The sequence below is a fragment of the Pocillopora verrucosa genome, chromosome 9 (genome assembly GCF_036669915.1).
Source record: "Pocillopora verrucosa isolate sample1 chromosome 9, ASM3666991v2, whole genome shotgun sequence".
Taxonomy (NCBI): Eukaryota; Metazoa; Cnidaria; class Anthozoa; order Scleractinia; family Pocilloporidae; genus Pocillopora; species Pocillopora verrucosa.
In genome coordinates this window covers 8,124,541-8,144,224 of record NC_089320.1, presented here as the reverse complement: position 1 = coordinate 8,144,224, position 19,684 = coordinate 8,124,541, and the positions used below count along the sequence as shown (strand labels likewise).

The window sequence follows — 19,684 nt, the reverse complement described above, 5'->3', positions numbered from 1 at the left end:
CAAATCTCCCATAATAATAAAGAACTGTTTCTGAAGGGATATCCAAGAACAGATTTCATGTAATTCCTTTTCCAGAGCTTCATAGTAGTTCTTCCCAATAGCTTTCGGAGATCTATAGATGCCCATAACGATGACATCCTTACCGCCGAATTTAGATTGCATTGGTAGAACCTCAAATGTTTTAAACACCTTTGGTTGCTATAAACGCTTCGATGGAAGTACAGATGAAAAATATGCTATCAGACATGCCATCAAGTGAAAAAAATAAAAGGTACTTGGAATAAAACCAACTGTACCACAAGAAAAATTTCCTGATAATCTTTAGATGCATGTTCCCCTTCACAAAACAACCCAGACGGGGAAAAACTTACTCACCCAAATCTGAGCAACTATGGAAACTTATTTGAACAACGGAGCATAAATTTGATCACACAAAAGACAAAAGCACAGAAGAGTCGTTACCAAGAGTTCTCCATGAGCTAGCGGTTGTGCTGACTGTGCTGGTTGTGCCGGTTGTGCTGGCTGTGCTGGCTGTGCTGGTCGTGCTGGTGGTGCTGGTGGTGTTGGACGTGCCAGTCGTGCTGACTGAATAGGCATTTGTGGATCTGCCATCAGAACTACAGGCAATCTTCTTCACTTGAAATTCAAGGGTTGTAGGATAGGAGTCGTCAGAAGCTCTTCCAGGCGCCTGATCATGTTTGAAGGGTAGAATGCCAGTGAGAGTCATCTTTTATCCCTATTTAACATCCCTAGAAGTTGCCAGACTCAATGGGGTTCGTTAACACAGTTTGTATAGGTAATCACATGATTTCGAGTGCAATTTGGAATAAATAAGCACGAGTAAATTTTTTTAAAGACTAACAAAATTTGTGGTCTTTGAAAAAATTAACAAGTGCTTGTTTATTCCAAATTGCACGAGAAAATCATGTGATTACGTGTTAATAATATACATGGAAAAATACGAGATGGCTTGTCATAATTAAACATAAGCAAAGCGCGCGCGTCAAGTGCAAAAATCATTTATTCAAACCTTGCGTTCGGTCAAAACAACCGCGTACGATCAAAATAATAATAAATTATGCAATGATATCTTCACATCTTTAAGGTGCAAAAAAGTTCAAAGTCCGGCTAAACAGTTCAAGGAATTGTTCAGTCTGTGTCCTAATCGCTTTTGACGAAATGGAATCGTCTTTTCCGAGGTTTAACCATGTTTGTATTTAATTTCGGCGTGTGATCGCTTGAGCAAAGTGTTAAGCTGGGTCGGCTCGTAATTTTCGATTTCAGCAGTGCTTTTTACAGTGTTTTCGTTGTTTAAGCTGTTTTTCAGCTGCGGTGGCGAAAGAAAGCCTACTTAAAACACCGGCCATCGTTTCGCTGGCAAATTTTCAAATTTTCAAATTTTGTTGCGACATCCAAGGCTCGCATTTGATTGGCTATCTGTGAGTTTCTTCGATTATTGACCAATCAGAATGTCTGATTTGTTTCTTTCTTTGCACTGAATTAACTCTCTTCTGCACTGAATTAACTCTCTTCTGCACTGAATTACCTGAAAACTGCATTTATCTTAACCAATCAGAACTAAGTAATTTGTCCATGTATATTATTAGAGTAGAAATACCTCTGAGATTAAGTCTCTGTGCTTAAATTAACATTTACAGTAGTACTTTTTGAAGATTCAGGCAAATGTTTGTGGCATGAAGTGCCACTTTGATGACGACCTTCTAAGTCGCACCAGGTATTTATTTTGTAGAAAAGGTTGTGGTTATTCATCATAATAAATAACAATAAAAGCTAAGTTTTTTCGTTTGTCTCATGATGTAGTCATGTGTGATGTAGACTGCGACATTTCGACTGCTTACTGCTAGTCTTCAGGCGATGAGGTCAACTGGTTATGCATGATCTTATAAAGCATGATGCTCTGCTGTGATTAGTTGTTCTTTCAACAGCTCTGATTGGTGCATTTCGATCCTATCTGTTCGCTCAGTGATTTGCTCCCTCGGCGGTCCGCTGTCGCAGGGCTCTCCTGTTGTTGTGTTTTTCGATCGTGGGCATTCACGCTTCTGGAATTTCTATTCTACTATCCCTGTTGATATTGTTATGGTGAAATTGCTTTTTACAAGTATTCCACTTCAACTGGCACTACAATGTACTGAGACTGCTATCCTACAATCTACCGACCCTCTACCGCTACCAAAAGAGGACATTATGGATTTACTAAACTTTTGCCTGATGTCAACTTACTTTCAGTACAACGGCAAACACTACAAACAGTTACACGGTACAGCTATGGGGTCTCCAGTTTTTGTTGTTGTAGCAGAAATTGTGATGCAGAACATCAAGGAAAGCGCAACTTTCGTTGCCGTGCGACACGACGAAATCAACGCATTCCACCTTAACCACCACCTTAACTAACAAAACACTGACATACAGTTTACTGGAAAGGTCGAGGAAAATGGTAAACTACCTTTTCTAGACTGCTTGTTAAGCCGTGACGACAATTCACTACGCACAACAGTTTACAGGAAACCGACACATACCGACAGATTACTGGACGAGTCATCCTACAACCCGACATCACACAAAGCCACTACTATCAGGACTCTTACCCGACGAGCACAATTAGTATGTAATACGACAGACAGCTTATCCGATGAGAACAAGTTCCTTAACTGTGTTTTCTCAAAGAGCAACTACAACGAAGACTTCATCCAACGTAACACTCACAGCCCTACTACTACTACCAAAGCTAACGACAACGCAACTCCTATGACCACAGCCACTATACCATACATAAAGGGCATATCTCACGCATCCTACAACCATTCAATATCCGCGTCGCTCAAAAACCTATTACCGACTAACATCAAAGATGGAGACGAACTGAGGAACAGACAAGGAGCAGTATATAAGATCAATTGCTCTGACTGCCATGCCTCCTACATCAGTGAGACTGGCAGAAACCTCGCAAGTAGACTGACCGAACACAAACAAGCGACGAGGAAAGGCGATGTCAACAATCACATTGCTGAACATCACCGACTTACGAACCACACTATTGACTGGGACTCTGCACAATGCCTAACCTACAGCACTAACTACTTTCAATGACTGACCCTGGAAAGCTGGTTTACTAACTTGGAACAGACTCCCCTCAACAGGTGTCAACCACTACTGGCACCATACAAACAACTCATCCACGACATTAACATTACAAATGAACCGAACAGAAAGACCTAACTTCACTAACAGATCCAAACCGACCAATCACGACTGACCTAGCCACTTGAGTCTTACAGCCAATAACAGCATGGCAAAACTGACCAATCAGTGTACACAAACCGGACTAAGTGCATTCGACTGACAACAACCTCTCACTTGACTCTGATGATGACTTCCGTTCAAGTTGTCGAAATGTCAGTCACCACTACCAACAACAGTCCTTCTCAGGACTACACTCACCCGGACGATCATACTACACTATTACATGAGATCTTAGCATAGTCTCTGACTTGAAAACAGCGGGTATGCCTTGTTGTTGTAGGCAACAGTGAAGCTGTTCGGACAGACCTTTGAAATCAGGTGAAACCGCACTAGCTTTGAACTCGTTGGCAGGTTCGGCACTGTTGTTTGGTTTTCTGGTCTTTGTAAGTTTCTGCAAGAAAGAAAAAGGATAACCATTAGAAACCAGAACAGATGACAGATGTTTTTTCTCCTCTGAGATGACGGAGGGTTTTGTTACGAGACATTGGCGCGCTCGTAAAGGCACTTAACAATACCGCGTTTTACTGATTAAGGGTGGTGTGAATCATACACTAAGTATTGATCAGTGTGTGTGCGCTTCTTGTATATGCTGGTGGTGAGGTGGCTGTCAGGTTCTCTTAAAACTGCAGTGACTTGGAAGGCGAGTTTGTTATCTTTCTCTGTCTCCATGGTGAAGTGGATGGAAGGCTGCTGGTTGTTTAAATGCTGTAAGAAGTCATCTATGTTTTGGCGATCCAGGATGGTAAAGATATCATCCACATAGCGTTTCCAGATCCTAGGCTCGTAGGATGATGAAACTCTCCATGAAGAGGTTAGTAATAAAAGTGGAAACTGGACTCCCCGTCAGTGGCGGGGCTGACTTTTTGCTCGTAAATCGATCCGTTATATTGGAAGTATGTGGATCTCAATGCGAAGGTCAAAAGGTCAGCGATCTGTGCAGGCCTTGGTGTTCAAGGCTTGGGTTGTTCTCGAGTTTCTGCAGTGCGGCTTGTACAGTGGTGTCGATAGGAACATTGGTAAACAGCGATTTTACGTCGAAAAATGCCATGATATCGTTGTCTAAGATCGTCTCATTGCTGACAGTGGATACAAAGTGGGCTGAATTGGTCACGGTGTACTCTGACCTTCCTGTTAAAGGAGACAAGATGTTGGCTAAGTAAGCAGATAAATCATATGTAAAGGTGTTTACACACAACACGATAGGTCTTAGTGGTACATCGACCTTATGGATCTTCGGTAAACCGTAGATTCTAGGCGGCTGTTTATGTCAGGGTTTGATCTTGTCGTAAACGGCCTCTGACAGATATCCGCTTCGCTTCAAGATAAGCAGCTTTTCAGACGACTTTCGGGTTAGACGGTCTGTCAGATCTTTGTTGAGGAGCTGATATGGTCCGTTCTCAATAAGCGTAGACATCTTAGCTCGGTAGGTGTCGGTATCCATGACTATGCCAATACGCCCTTTGTCCACTGGGAGAACCATGATGGACTCGTCTTCTTTCAGGCTTTTAAGTGCATCTCACATCTCCTTCGTGATGTTAGGCTCTGGTGGTTCCGCCCGTTGAAGGATACCATTAACAGCTCTTCTGACAGCATCTGCTTGTTCGGCATCGAGTTGTCTTATGGCTGCTTCAACCTTGGCAATGATATCTGTGATAGGAATGTTCGCATGAGTTATGACGAAGTTTAGTCCTTTCTTCAGTAGGGCTTTTTCGGCATTGCTAAGGGACCTAGAAGATAAATTAACAACCCAGTTAGCTTTGTCAACATACAGTGTATCAACCGGTGACACAGCTGCCTGTTTTTCTCGAATAAGTTTTTCAAACTTCTGCTTATGTCTGTCTTTGGTGGTGTTGAAGACTCATTGGATGTTGGTCTTAATCTGCTCAAGTATCCTGTTGGCGTTGTTTGTCTAGAGAGCGGATGTTATGCTCTATGCTGTAGATTCTGTATCCTTCTTTGCATCTCCTTTGGCCTTCTGTGTCAGCCTGATCCATTCCCTTAGGAATCTCATGGATGCAAATTCAGCGACTCTGCGTGCGCCTTTGGTCGGAACTGGCGGGCAAACTCGTAGATCTTTAGGAACAACGTGGTTCTTGATGCACCTTGTTAGGAAGGTGAGATGGTTAGTGTAGTGTGCGAACTTGCTCGAGCAATGCTCATGTCAATGAATCAACCTTAGGGCTGTGCGCCCATATATCTGGTTGATTTTGTGGAAAAGGTTGGGGTTATTCATCATGGTAAATAATGATAAAAGCTAAGTTTTTTTCGTTTGTCTCACTAGTCTTTTTCAGGCGGTTTCATCCTTTCTTAATTTAGTTCCATCCTTCCTTAATCTAGCTAGGGGGTATAGAAGGCGGGTTCACATTTTCTTCCGTCCCCTGGAGTAGCGTGTTCACTCAAGTAGAAAATATGAATAATTCAAACAGAGGACAATATAAATATTCAACACCTAATTATCAAAAGATTAGCATTAAAGAGATCATAGATTTCTTGCGAAAAATATTTTCGGTATGTTAGAGAAGGATGACCAACAAAAGGGGACAGATTTACGAGAGAAACGTACCACATGCTTACCTTTTTCTCTGTCGCCACTTTGGAAGCCATTCAACGGTACTACCCAGTCCCTATGGTCTGGAACTTTCATTTTTAAGATGGTGGTGATGTTACAAATCATGTGGGTCTTTAAATGTCATTAGGGACTTTAAGCAATGAGAGTGGGAATGGCGACGGGGACTCAATAACCCGCAAAAAAGACTCATGATATCTTTGAAAGAAGTTCAAAATCAACTTTTGATTAGCCACGATGATGGTGTGATAAACGATAAGGAACTTCTACTCCTGTACGATTTAAACAGGTCCGATAATGTTGATCTTCCGTACAATTCTTATCCTGGTTTTGACTCCAATGATTTGGAAGACGACGAGTGCCTTTCAGAGTTTCGCTTCTACAGGAACGACTTACTACTTCTGGCTGAAGTATTGGGGATTCCTAAGGTAGTGGAGTGCTATCAAAAAAGTATCTGTACCGGATTGGAGGCTCTTTGCATTTTTCTAAAGAGATATAGCTATCCTTGTCGATATTCATACATGATAGCTTGTTTTGGGAAGCCTGCTCCAGTGTTTTGCATTATAAACAACTACATGACAGAGCTTTGCAGTGGAATGTAGCGTCCTCAACCCCCATTCACTGGAAATATACAGTAATGCCATAACAGCTAAGGGATCCCCCTTGGATAACTGTTTTGGCTTTATTGATGGGACAGTTAGACCAATAAGCAAGCCTGGCCAAAATCAGCGCGTTTTCTACAATGGTCACAAAAGAGTTCACAGTATAAAATTCCAATCCGTGGCATTACCAAATGGAATTATCGAAAATATGTATGCTGATCTCTCTGCAGCCTCGGCTTTCTCACATATTTCTTCAATTGCTGCATCAAACTCCGAGGGCTCATCAACTGCTATTCCAGTGGCCTTGCTTTCTTCAGCAAGCTTTCTTTTGTGTTTGTTTATTAAAACCAGGTTTACATGGTCTCTTACAGACCTCACAGAAACTGAGAAATGGGGCTCAGAAACTGCACTCAGGTTTAAGGGAATTTCTTCCCTCAGTTTCGCTCCCTCTCTACTTTCCTTTGGCTGGCTATATGGATCAACAGTTAGCATTTGTCTTACTAAAAGAAGATTGTGATCTTTCGTCCAGTACATTGGAGTAGTCGACCTTAAACGTAAACAAAGTAGATTCAACTCCCAGTACAAAACAGCTGACTAAACACACTGTCATAAATTATGTAATTATGACGTCATAATGCTTGCGATGTACTTCTAAGTTATGAAAAAAACAATACAACGGTCTTGACCATCGCGTGATACTTCGTAGTTACAATAGTTGTAACATTGGTGCCGTGACCAGGATGACAGAGGATATAACCAAAATGATATCGATCCGAGGAGCCTACAAAGGACACTGTACGCAAGACTTTAAAAAAGCAGAAAAACTCATAGCTGCAAAGGATTCAGATCCCGCTGAATTAGAGGCACTTGTGGACAGACTCACACGAAGAGCTGGGGAGATAGCGCACATGGATGCTAAAATTGTAATGGCTTTGGAGACAGAGCCAGAAATACTAAAAGACACAGAATCAGCCCTATTGTTTCGAGACAATATATCGGACTGGCAATTCCGAATCAAACGATTTCTCAAGAGTAAACAAGAAACGCCGGTGAGTCAGTTCCATAACAGTAGTTTCAAACAAACACCAACGCCTTGAATGCACATTAATCTACCCAAGATAAACATCAAATCCTTTGGAGGAGATCCACTTGAATGGCTCACATTCTGGGATAGCTTTAGTGCAGCTATCGATAAAAACCTTGAACTAAGTGATGTTGAAAAAATGAATTATCTTAATGGAATGCTTAAAGGAGAAGCAGCGCGCACTATCTCCGGGCTTCCATTGACTGAAGAAAATTATAGAAAAGCAACTGAGCTATTAAAAGAGCGCTTTGGCAAACCCCAAAATTTAACCAACGCTTACATGGAATCATTATCCAAGATCCGAGCGCCATCAAGTGACATTAAAAATTTAAGGGAATTTCACGATACATGCGAAGCCAATATTCGTGGCTTAGAAACACTTGGAGTAATGACAGAATCATATGGTAGTTTGCTAATTCCCATACTCTTAAAGAAAATACTCGAGGACATACGCTGCTTAATATTCAGAGCGGATCCTTTAGCGGACAGCTCCCTGGATAGATTGAGGGTAGCCATAATACAAGAAATTGAAACACGAGAGAAAAGTCACATATCCTCTCAAGAAGATTCCACATCTGTTGAAATGGACGGAGAAGTATTCGTACCAACCGCTGGCACTCTATTAGCCAATGCTCAGCAAAAACAAAGAATTTTCAACAGAAAACCGAAAGTAACACGCCCATGCACTTACTGCGCGGAAACACACCGCCCAGAGAGATGCGATCATCACATCAGTAGAAGAACGCAGATCTATCCTTCAACGCCAACAAAGATGTCTAAACTGTCTTGGACTCAAACACACGAAAAGTCAATGCTACTCAAAAGGTCGTTGTATGAAATGTAAGAGAAAACACAATACTTAAATCTGCGAAGAAAAACAAGAGAATCCAAACCAAAGTTCATCATATCAGATGAAAGAAAACAGCAATTCAAACAGTAGTCAGCCACCTACACATACCACAGCAAAAATTGTACAAAAATTGTGTTTTTTGCTGTGGTATGTGTAGGTGGCTGACTACTGTTTGAATTGCTGTTTTCTTTCATCTGATATGATGAACTTTGGTTTGGATTCTCTTGTTTTTCTCCTTCAAATCGAACTAAACAACCAAGACAGAGACGCTACTAGATTCTTATGGCTAAAAGATACGAACAAATCCGTTAACAGTGCGGACAATTTGGAAGCTTACAGATTTTGCCGCGTTCTATTTGGAGCAGCTCCCTCACCCTTTCTACTAAACGCGACAATACAATATCACCTTAACGAAAACGATAACTGGATAATGAAAGACTTAACAGAGAACATGTATATGGACAATGTGGTCACAGGAACTCATTGCCACGATAAAGCCTTAGAATATTATTCTTTGTCGCGAAATTATCTACAAAAAGCAGGCATGAATTTACGACAGTGGACCTCTAACTCAATCGCTTTAAATCGCAGAGCACAAGATGATAATGCACATGCAGCTCAAGCAACAAAAATTCTAGGACTCACGTGGAACTCAACGAACGATACGCTATCCCTTTCACTCGAAAACATGATCAAAAAATCGGAAGCTATCACAAAACTTACTAAAAGATCCACGATCAGCTTTGCATCAAAGTTGTTTGATCCCCTGGGATACGTTGAACCCATTACAGTCAAAGCAAAGATCATGATCCAAGATCTATGGAAACAGAACTTAAGCTGGGATGAGGATGTCCCAAGCGATCATGAGAACCAATGGCTAAAGTGGATCAGCGATATCAGCAATTTGACGTCGATTGAAATACCCAGACCATACTTCCTCACAGACATTTCTACACGGCAACTTCATATATTTTGCGACAGCAGCCAATTAGCTTACGGAGCAGTGGCTTACCTAAGAGGAAAATCAGGAGCTGAAGTATACACTGCGTTCGTTATGGCTAAAACCAAAGTTGCACCTATTAAAACACAGACCCTTCCACGACTGGAACTGTTAGCAGCACTCTTAGGAGTGCAGTTATCTGAATATCTGACCAAGACACTACAGCTTACAAAAACCAAATGCGAAGTCACATACTGGAGTGATTCCCAAATAGTATTATCGTGGATATCGTCTACTAAACAATTACCACAATTTGTTAGTACACGAGTCCACAAGATAAAAGAAATAACATCCCCGACTACATGGCGATTTTGCCCAACATCGATGAATCCAGCCGACTTGTTGACTCGGGGACTTGATACCAAAATGTTCAACGAGAAGAAACAACTATGGTTTCAAGGGCCTCCATGGCTGAGAAACCCAGAGGACACATGGCCTCCACAACCCGAACCATCATCAATCCACACAGAGTACGAGAACCCACAATTGGCAGTTACAATTATGGCAGATATTAAAGAAAATCCCAACATACTGCACATCATTGAGTTAACAAAATACAGCACCCTAACACGTGTAGTCAGAATTACTGCCCTTCTTGTCCTCTTTGCAAGAAAGTGGAAAACACCTGAAGCGTATAATGATAACATTCTCACCACAAAAGAAATGCTGGAAGCCAGAAATTTGTTACTAAAAGCAACTCAACAAATAACTTATCAAAAAGAAATATCATACCTAAAGAACGGGGATAAATTCAAAGAACCTGCCATCGTACGACAACTCAACCTTTATCTTGACGATGCAGACCTACTTCGCTTTCGTGGACGGTTACAGTACACAGATCTACCCCACGATACAAAGTTTCCCATTCTCATGCCAAAAGACAATTATTTGACTTCACTGATAGTCCAATCTATGCACAAGACGGTTATGCATGGTGGAGTTTGTGAAACATTAACTCAGCTAAGACAAACATGTTGGATTCCACAAGGTCGACAGTTGGTTAAAAGAATCATCTCCAAGTGCACAACATGCAGAAAAATCTAAGGACCACCATTTCGATCTGTACCTACACCACCTCTACCCAAACTGAGAGTTCTACAATCACAGGCCTTTCAATTTACTGGCATCGATTACGCAGGTCCTCTTTATGTTCGCGACCAAGGAAATCGAACTTCATCCAAAGTTTACATTTGTCTGTTCACTTGTGCCGCAAGACGAGCCGTACACCTCGAGTTAGTAGAAGATCAGACAACCCAAGCCTTTCTTAGGGCATTCAGAAGATTTATCAGTCGACGTGGAGTTCCCGAATGTATCATTTCTGACAACGCAAAAACCTTTAAAGCTGGAGCTCAAGAACTCCAAACGATGAAAAATCAGGTCCTCAAGCCAGATGCATCACAACAGTTCCTCGCCAACCATAACATAACATGGAAGTTCATAACAGAACGAGCCCCGTGGGAGGATTCTACGAAAGACTTGTTGGACTAGTAAAAAGATGTCTCAAAAAAACTATAGGCAAAGCCTGTCTAAACATTATTGAACTTAACACAATACTCATTGAGGTTGAGGCAGTGTTAAACAGCCGTCCCTTGACATACCCTTACGTGGATATTAACGATGCCTCTCCTTTGACCCCATCACATTTCTCATGTGGACACCGTCTTCTGGCATTACCAGACACAAGAGTTAGCGTCCAAGAATCAGATCCAGACTATATTCTGCCTGATGTTTCTACAAAAGAGCTAACAAAGAGAGCAAAATATCATGAGAAAACGATACAGGCTTTCTGGACACGTTGGCAAAAGGAGTATCTGACAAGTCTACGTGAATATAACGCTCATCAAAGGAAAGTGTCAAACAACACCACAGTTTCTATAGGAGACGTTGTTCTCATACATGATAATATGCCACGTAATCAGTGGAAAATAGGTGTCGTTACTGATTTACATAAAGGGAAAGACGGATTAGTCAGATCTGTATCTTTAAGAATAAGTTCTGGTAATACACTGTTAAGACCTATAGAGAAACTTTACCCATTGGAGGTATCCAGCGAGAACAATACACAAAGTATTGAAAAGGAAGACAAAGAAGCTATAACCGATAAACAACGCCCCCCAGTACGACTTGCCGCTCAGAAAGCAATTCACAGAATCCGGGAACAATCAAAGGAATACTTGACCTGAAAGCTATTTATTACGAAACTATTCTTAAATGTTTCTATTTTGCTAATCATTCCATACTATTTCTTATCTAATCGGCCCGGGAGAGTGTCATAAATTATGTAATTATGACGTCACAATGCTTGCGATGTACTTCTAAGTTATGAAAAAAACAACACAGCGGTCTTGACCATCGCGTGATACTTCGTAGTTACAATAGTTGTAACACACACTTATCATAGGGTCACCTTTCAACTTTAGAAAAAATAATAACCTGCAGAATACAGGGCAACTTTTCATGGTTTAACAAAGTGATGAAAGTTATTTATAATAGTCTCCTGGGAATATTTAATGTTTAGATAGCAGAGAAGGCAAAAAAAAAAATCATGTTTTCAGCCAATGTCAAAGTGACTTGTTTCACGTCGGGGCCGAACGTAGGACGTCAAACTCCCACTTGTCATGTGCAGATGATTATTTGGATTTTCCCAGAGAGCCTGCGGTCCCCATCGCCGTCCCTGTTCTCGTTGCTTAAAGTCCCTGTTAGAGACAGCGCGTCACCCAAGCCGAAAATAGACTGGACACTGTAAGGTAATTGGAAGGGAAGTCTGGTTTCGATAAACAAGAGCGCCTGTCGCCTAGTGCAGCTTCGCATGGTGAACAAACACAAACTATTTTACATTGAGATATCGGTTTACGTTTTGCTTAAAAAAGCCACTCCTGTTTTCAAAGAAATGACACGTGATTGTTTCATGAGAACTCATCGTGAAATGTAGTTTGCCTTGAGAAAAACATGGAATTGAGCGCTCTAAGAATATCAGAACACTTGGAGTTATGTCAAGACTACCTCACCACATAGTAATAAATAATTACAATTAATTCAAACTTCTAGCGTACTGCATATTTTGAAAACACCTTTGTAAAATAATTATTTTCAGGCTTTGTTTACCGGTTACATTAACTAGGGCATGGTATAATGTGAACTAGCTTACAGCTTTGAATGGGATTCTAATGAAGGAAACTCCAGGACAAATATTTGCAGTGGTTAAATGAAATATGGTTTGGAAAAAGCCATCTGTACACAATCCTGCAAAGGTAAAATTTAACATCTACTTTAGAGCTCAGTTGATCACACTGCCACTAAGAGTGTTATTGTATAGCTATCACTCCCAAACCCCCATCCCCCATACATTGAAGAGCTTGTGTACCTGGACATGAGACAGATTACTAATTAATTCAATTTGAAACTTGGTATGCAGCATTCAGCAATTACTGACTCAGCAGACATGGCTACAAACATCTCATCCAACCAGTACCAGTGCTTTATTTACCCTACTGAGTACAATTGGAGAAATGCGTCTAATCCTTCTACATAGACTGTAATATTGAAGTTTGGTTCATGGCAGTAATTATAGCCACAGTAACTGGCTCTTTGAGATCTTGACTTAGAACTATGGCTGAAATTTTTGCCAGATATGAATCGGGATTATGGGAATAAGGACGTCGAGGATTTGAAATAAGTCAACAACAGCTAAGATCGCTATTCAAGTTTATTACACGAAGCAACATGGTCGACTCACATGGGAGAAGCCCTATAAAACAAAGGATCACGGGAGAAAACGCTTTACATCAAAGCATGATACATACATACATACATACATACTTTATTTGTCACGTAGGTCGATAAATGGCAGCTAAAAAGCTGATGTGGACCTACAAAACTAAAGAGTGTCTACAAAATTTAAATAATAACAATAACAAGTTGCGAAATTATGGTAAGTAAGAAAGGATGTAAGACCTAGTAATATAATATACAGTTGATTTACAGTAGTAATAAAAAGGAATAAAATAAATAAAAGTAGTAAAATAGCTTTAATATATGTAATTTACAACGTCTTTATTTAGTCCCTGTAAACCATTAAATGTTATTTTATCTAAAATGTCGGATTTTGCTTTGAGAGCAGATTTGAAAGAAACAATGTTCGGTTTGCTCTTCAAGTACACGGGTAAGTTGTTCCATAGAACAGACGCATGGTGAGAAAAAGAAGATCGACGGAAGTCACTTTTAGGGCGTTGCACGAATAGCTTCAGATTGTCCCTTAGATTTCTCAACGGAGAGTGTTTAGTAAACAAAGAGCTTATAGCAGCCGGAGCTCTATTGTAAAATGCCTGATAGGATATAGTGGCAATCCTCTTTTTATAGAAATATGATAAGGACTTCCATTTTGTCGCTGCCAGAACTTCAGTATTGGGGGTAGATTCCTTTAGGTTAAAAATAAATCTCGCGGCTCCAATGTGAATGTCTTCCAGTGTCTGAAGTGACTTAGAAGATCCCCATAATGCAATAGAATACGCAATACTTGGAATGATACCTTTGAAATAAATTGACTCTAAGAGGCGATTGTCGAGTCCTTTTAGGTGTTTGAGTTTCTTCACTCTTGCCGAAAAACGTTTGCTCAAAGATTTTATATGTGGCGACCAAGAGAGTTTATTATCGATAAGAATCCCTAAACATGTAGCTTTGGAAACAAATGACAACTCATTTTGCCCTAAACAAATTTTCTGTAGGGGTCCGATGAATCTTGATTTTGATAACAACATTAGTTCACTTTTTGCGGGATGAATAGTCATGAAGTTATCCTTAGCCCATTTGTTTAAGTCAACGATCGCTTTCTGTATCTTAAATAAAACTTCATCAACAGTATTTCCAATGCAAAAAACAGTAGTATCATCTGCAAACATTTCAACGGAAGCGTTCGTTGTGGCTCCGGGCAGATCATTTGAGTAAATGCTGTAAAGTCTAGGACCAAGTAAAGACCCTTGGGGTACACCCGTATCTATTTCCAACAATTCTGAGTTTGAACCATTTACGGTGACAAATTGTTTACGATTATCAAGATAATTTAAGAGCCAATCGTAAAAAGAGCCACTAATACCTATAGAGTGTAATTTATCCATAAGAACTGTGTGGTTGACGCAATCAAACGCTTTCCGAAAATCAATAAAGACTACGCCAATAATATTGCTTTCATCCAAGGCTAAACGCCATCGTTCTGTAACGGAAAGTAAGAGCAGCTCGGGTGAGCTTCCTTTTCTGAAGCCCCATTGATTTAAGGAGATCAGATTGTTACTATATAAGAAGTTATCAAGTTGTTGGCTTACAACATTCTCCAATAGCTTGCCCGGAATGCTAAGAAGGGAAATAGGCCTGTAGTTTTCACAGTCGAGAGTATTCCCCTTCTTGTGAAGACATTTTACCTGTGCCTGTTTCCACTGGCTGGGGAGTTTGCATTCCAAAATACTTCTTTGAGCCAGTGGCATAAAGCAATCCAAAAATGCGTCTCCAATAAGGTACAGCTCTTTGCTGGATATGTCATCAGGTCCACTCGCCTTGCCAGGTTTCAAACACCTTAGAGAAGATTTTAAAAGATCTCTGTTAAGGGCTATGTTATAAAGAGAGGCACTGTTTTTTCTTGCGGACTGACAAGGAGAGTTTACTGAAGAATCTTGTGTTGATTTCGAGAGGGATTTTCCAACATTGACAAAAAAGGAATTTAAAGTGTTGGCCTTTGATGTATCGTCTGCGTGAATAACTCCGGAACTATCTTTAATCGGTCCGATATTTGTAGCTGTTTGTTTTCCCTCGAAAGATCTTACTGTCTTCCAAAAATCTCGAGCAGAGGTTGTCTCATTAAATTTTGTTAGCCAATAACTTGATTCCGCTGATCTAAGGAGTTTGGTGCATTTATTTCTTGCCTTCTTGTAATCTATCCAGGCTTGTGAGCCCTTCGGTGTTTTCTGTGCTTTAAGGAGTAATTTGTAGCGTTTGTTCAGCTCTTTACGTATGGAAGAGTTCATCCAGGGTAGGCCCCCTCTTCTTATCTTTACTCGTCGAGCATGAAGGTGAGATTTCATAATGTCCTTGTATAAATACTCCCAAGCCCAAGTAGCATCGTCCAGATTGTGAAAGACATTGCAGATACTCCATGGGGCTGCAGCAAAGTCCGTTCTTAATGAGTCTAGATCTACTTTTTTATAATCGTAGACTGTTTTGAGCGTTGGTTTCTGACGTTTTCTTTTGAGATTTACGATTGCATATATTAAGTGGTGATCTGAGATTCCTAAATCACAAACACCCTGGTGAGAAATTTTTGAGGTGTCAGAGCAAATCACCAAATCAATCAGCGTTGTGGAGGTGTCAGTGATCCTTGTTGCCTTGTTGATGACATTCTTTAGATTAAATCTATTCAAAAGTTGACGGAATTTCCAGGTTGAAGAATCTGTGTCCCTGGATGGGAAACACATTCAAGTGCTATCAAGAAGATACATTTCTTATTCCTTTCACTATGGCAATCACTTGTGATTCAGTATTTACCCTGATTTGTGGTGATGATTTCCCTTCGCCCCAAGTCAGGTGGAGAGTTAACTGTTTGGCTCTCCCCCTGCGACAGTGGCAGACAGGAACACCCTAGTGCTGGCCTGTTTATATTGTTTGCAGATTAAATCAGCAGATAAATTGCTGCCAACTTTGTACAGTTGATGGTTTCCACTTGGCTTTCCTTTGTAATAATCGAGGTTTCTAAAGATAAAAAACACAGTTACCAAGATAACTTATTAATAATATGTAAAGTAATCGAACTAGTTAACTTACAATCAAACCCTGAAGACCGTAGAGACTCGACTAGATAAGTTTTAAATAGTATTTATCACGCATTTTACGCAAGCTACTTGTAGATTTTATTTTATTAATTGTAGTATTTTAAGTTTTCTAAGTAAATGTATTAATGCCTTATCTAGTTAATATTATCAGATTATTATAGCATTGTTTTTGTAGTTATTGTATTATTTTATTTTCTGATTAAAATTGGAGTATTCTTCAAAGAAAGCGTAGTATGCAACGTGGCAGAGTTTGATGCGTGATCATGCATAGAAAGAGGCTGTCTAATTAGTTGGTTGGTGACGACACTTGGAGCTAGTGTTCTAAGGGATCAAATATCACCGAAACCACAAGTCTTTGAAAAACTGTTACAAGGGCTTCTATTCAGCACTGAATGGAAGACCGAATTAGTTAAAAAAGATACACAGAGGACAAAATTTTGTAGTCCATTGATCATCAAAAACCGCGGTCTAAATTGGACTGCACTTGAGTGACCCTTCAGGTCAGCTGCTGTCACAAATACTAAGCCTACTTCACATTGATCTCTCGCCTTGAGAAATCTCGATTTAATCCTCAACTTTGTGCGGTTGTGAATAAAGGAGATAGGTTTCCAAAGAAATTTTGGTACTGCGTCGTTAGGAGAGTATAACAGGGTAATTTAATATCATCAATACTGAATTACAATTTTGTGTGGTTGTGTCAGGATGATTGTACGGAAATTGTTGAATTTTTTGCCGGTGTGTTTGATTGATGACTGTTTTGTTCGTAGTGTTCTAAGTTAGCCATCAAATGAAGTTAGCGAGTTTGAAATAGACTTTATCTTAGTAGCGCAACCCTCTCATTGATTTGACGTGGAATCCCTGTGGAATTCACAACATAAAAACGCGCGATTAGCACTGCTCCAGAAACATCAGTCCAGAACAACCAGCTGATTCAGTGAATAAAAAATATTTTGCGTAGAAAAGTGGGTGAAACTAGAATTTAGTCACCATTTAACGCTCGCCATTGTTCGGTCTAAGCTGGTGAGGTGCTGAAAGAATGTAGACCATATTTGTGGAAAACTGTCTTACTCACCTGGTTGCCGTGATTTCGGGAATTTCCCGTTTTAGGTGCGCCACCATAGCGTCTCCGCAAAGCCTCTGGTCGAACTTGACCTTTTTGTCATCTGGGGTAAGAGTTGGGTTTTGACTTACTTGCGCAGTGTCGTCCACCCAAACGAATGTTCGGTAGGGCTTCGCGCTCGGTAGCCCGCCTGCAATTTGTGAGTCCTGTGAACCAACTTGTGCACTGGGGTCAAAAATTGGCCCGATGGCTCCTATACTGTGATCACGAGACATTTCAAAATTTGTTTGCACAGATGAAACAAGCTGTCACAGGGAAAAGAACTTCCCCCATTCATCTGAAAAGTAATGTCACTTAAAGAAACGCCCACAGTATCAACATCAACGTCATATCCGAATTGATGATTACTGAAGGTGTGACATTTCTAATTTTTATTTTTTCATAATAGGATGTATTTAGGATCCAAGTCTTAGTACGAGCTGGTGAACGTTCTTGAGATTTTATGAAATTACATGTCAGTCATTTCAGATTCGATGAATGGATTTTATGAGTAGATTCTTCCGTACTCCAAGTCAGAATTGCGAGTTTGTAACTCCAGGAAATCATTATGTCACTTGCAGTTAATTTCTTACAAAGAGGTGGGGCACAATAGAGAAAAAACTTTTATTTAAATTAATTTCACTGCGGGACGTGTGCTATGAATCATTCACAGGCTCTCTGTTCGAAAACTCGAAGTACAGTTAGCGACTGATAAATTATCGAAAAATTAAAGGTAACTGTAACTGCCCGCCTCTTGGAAGGAAAACCTCTCTTTCAACGCTACGATGTGTGTACTTCAACCTGATGGTTGATGAGGGTGAAGCACCCAAAAAGTCTTCAAACCGGTTTTGCAGAGCAAACAATTGGTCTACGATGTTGTTTTCGATGATATCCTTTACTGCAGTTTATTATACCACTATTTCGATATTTCAACACATTAGGGCAGAATGTGCAACGGTTTTACACGAGAACAAGGCAGAAATACGGACTGAAGGCGGAGCAACCGAAACTTTGGTTGTGTGTTTGTGTGTGGTTTTTTTTTTTTTTTTTTTTTCAGGCTCTACTTTTTGAGCAAGAACTTTTAAGCGCATTATTTTTTTTCTTTTATGTGTTGTTTTGTCTTTCGCGTACGCCTTATGCGATCAATTCGATGATATGATAATGCCGTGCGATACGTTTCGAAAACTATTCGCCAAAATATAAGAAAATGTAATAAAACTTGAAAATATATCCTTTAGTCAATTTATGACAGATAACAAGAGTGCCCCCACGGGACTCAAAATTGGTTTCGTACACAGCTAGGTCGATGCTTTCCCTGTCAGTTGAGTTTCGTACCCACACTAATAAAATATATCTTCCATGTTAAGTATGTTAAAGTAAGGTCGGTATCTTATTTTAAAAGCATTATTACCTTCGTAACTGAGGGTCTCATTGGGGTGAGGGCTTTACAGATGACGGTTAGAGATTTGGTCATTTTATGGCTAACGGTTAACTTCCTTCCTTTGCGAATAAAAGGAAACAAAATTACCATTGACTTCTTTTTTACGACTAACGGTTAAAAATTGGTAAGTTTTTGTGCCTATCTACCTTTTTTTGGCCATTTTAAAAGAGCCTCTTAGAAATGTTTTGTTTACGTGCGGTCCATTTTTGATACACCACCACCAAAGGGAGAAAAAAAATCATACATACAGTTGCTGTTATTGTAAAGGTAGTCACAAGTAAGAACAAGAAAACAATAGACTTTTACACCTACCTTGTGTTAAGAAATAATTTAATTGTTTTTGTCAAGAAGTTTACAAGTACACACAACTGAATGAGCCATACTACTTTGTCTGAAATCTCGACAGATATTGTTAAATTACCTTTGCAATTAAACATAGTTGTGTTCCGGAATGGTCTTGTAAGAGTTTTTGCGCTCATCTGCGATATTTTTTGGCCGCGTTAAGAGTCTCACCGATTTACGCCTTTTTTTACATGCCGTGTAAACTATTTTCAAGTTCGCTCCACGTTCCATATGCTTACGGTTAGACTGTTTCCGGTTTAACCACATCTTACGATTACGCCCGACCTACAACGTCAGTTCATTTAAACAACGCTGGAGTATTTCCCACCATAGCAGCTTACAGACCACACTGATTATTCTGCGATTACATACTAGCGGTGGCTAGCCTAAGGTAAGCTTACGCGTGAACTCATGCATACATGTCAGGTTTCTCGGAATGTCATAAAATTCTCTTGAGTACAGCAACCAAGAAACAGTGACAGCAAATTTAGTCTTTTGATTGGACTCTTAAGCGCGGTGAAATAAAAGGAACCCATAAATTTGAATCTATGGAATTTAGGAAGTCATCAATACTAGCCACTTCCCTAAACCTCGAAAATTTTTTAGGAATATTTCGATTAAGTT

At 40.1% G+C, this 19,684-nt stretch overlaps 2 protein-coding genes and 2 pseudogenes across 2 annotated transcripts; 3 read left to right on the top strand and 1 right to left on the bottom strand.

The window, feature by feature from the left end:
• Positions 1 to 4,177: 4,177 nt before the first annotated feature.
• Positions 4,178 to 5,935, bottom strand: LOC136283456 (uncharacterized; annotated as a pseudogene).
• An 83-nt stretch (positions 5,936 to 6,018) lies between these two features.
• LOC136283455 (uncharacterized) lies at positions 6,019 to 6,946 on the top strand (annotated as a pseudogene).
• A 580-nt stretch (positions 6,947 to 7,526) lies between these two features.
• Positions 7,527 to 10,407, top strand: LOC136283454 (uncharacterized). The gene is made up of 2 exons (XM_066172415.1): positions 7,527 to 8,183; positions 8,521 to 10,407. The coding sequence occupies exons 1-2, from the start codon at positions 7,527 to 7,529 to the stop codon at positions 10,405 to 10,407; spliced, it is 2,544 nt and encodes an 847-aa protein (XP_066028512.1).
• Positions 10,408 to 10,790: 383 nt separating this feature from the next.
• On the top strand, positions 10,791 to 11,546 carry LOC136283453 (uncharacterized). Its single transcript, XM_066172414.1, has one exon. The coding sequence runs from the start codon at positions 10,791 to 10,793 to the stop codon at positions 11,544 to 11,546; it is 756 nt and encodes a 251-aa protein (XP_066028511.1).
• The last annotated feature ends 8,138 nt before the right edge of the window (positions 11,547 to 19,684 follow it).

Excerpts from the sequence above, each read along its gene's own strand:
- LOC136283454 (XM_066172415.1), top strand. The coding sequence starts at position 7,527 with ATGCACATTAATCTACCCAAGATAAACATCAAATCCTTTGGAGGAGAT. Across the intron at positions 8,184-8,520 it reads TTTTCAACAGAAAACCGAAA|GTGGCTGACTACTGTTTGAA; the intron begins GTAACACGCCCA and ends TGGTATGTGTAG.
- LOC136283453 (XM_066172414.1), top strand. The coding sequence starts at position 10,791 with ATGGAAGTTCATAACAGAACGAGCCCCGTGGGAGGATTCTACGAAAGA.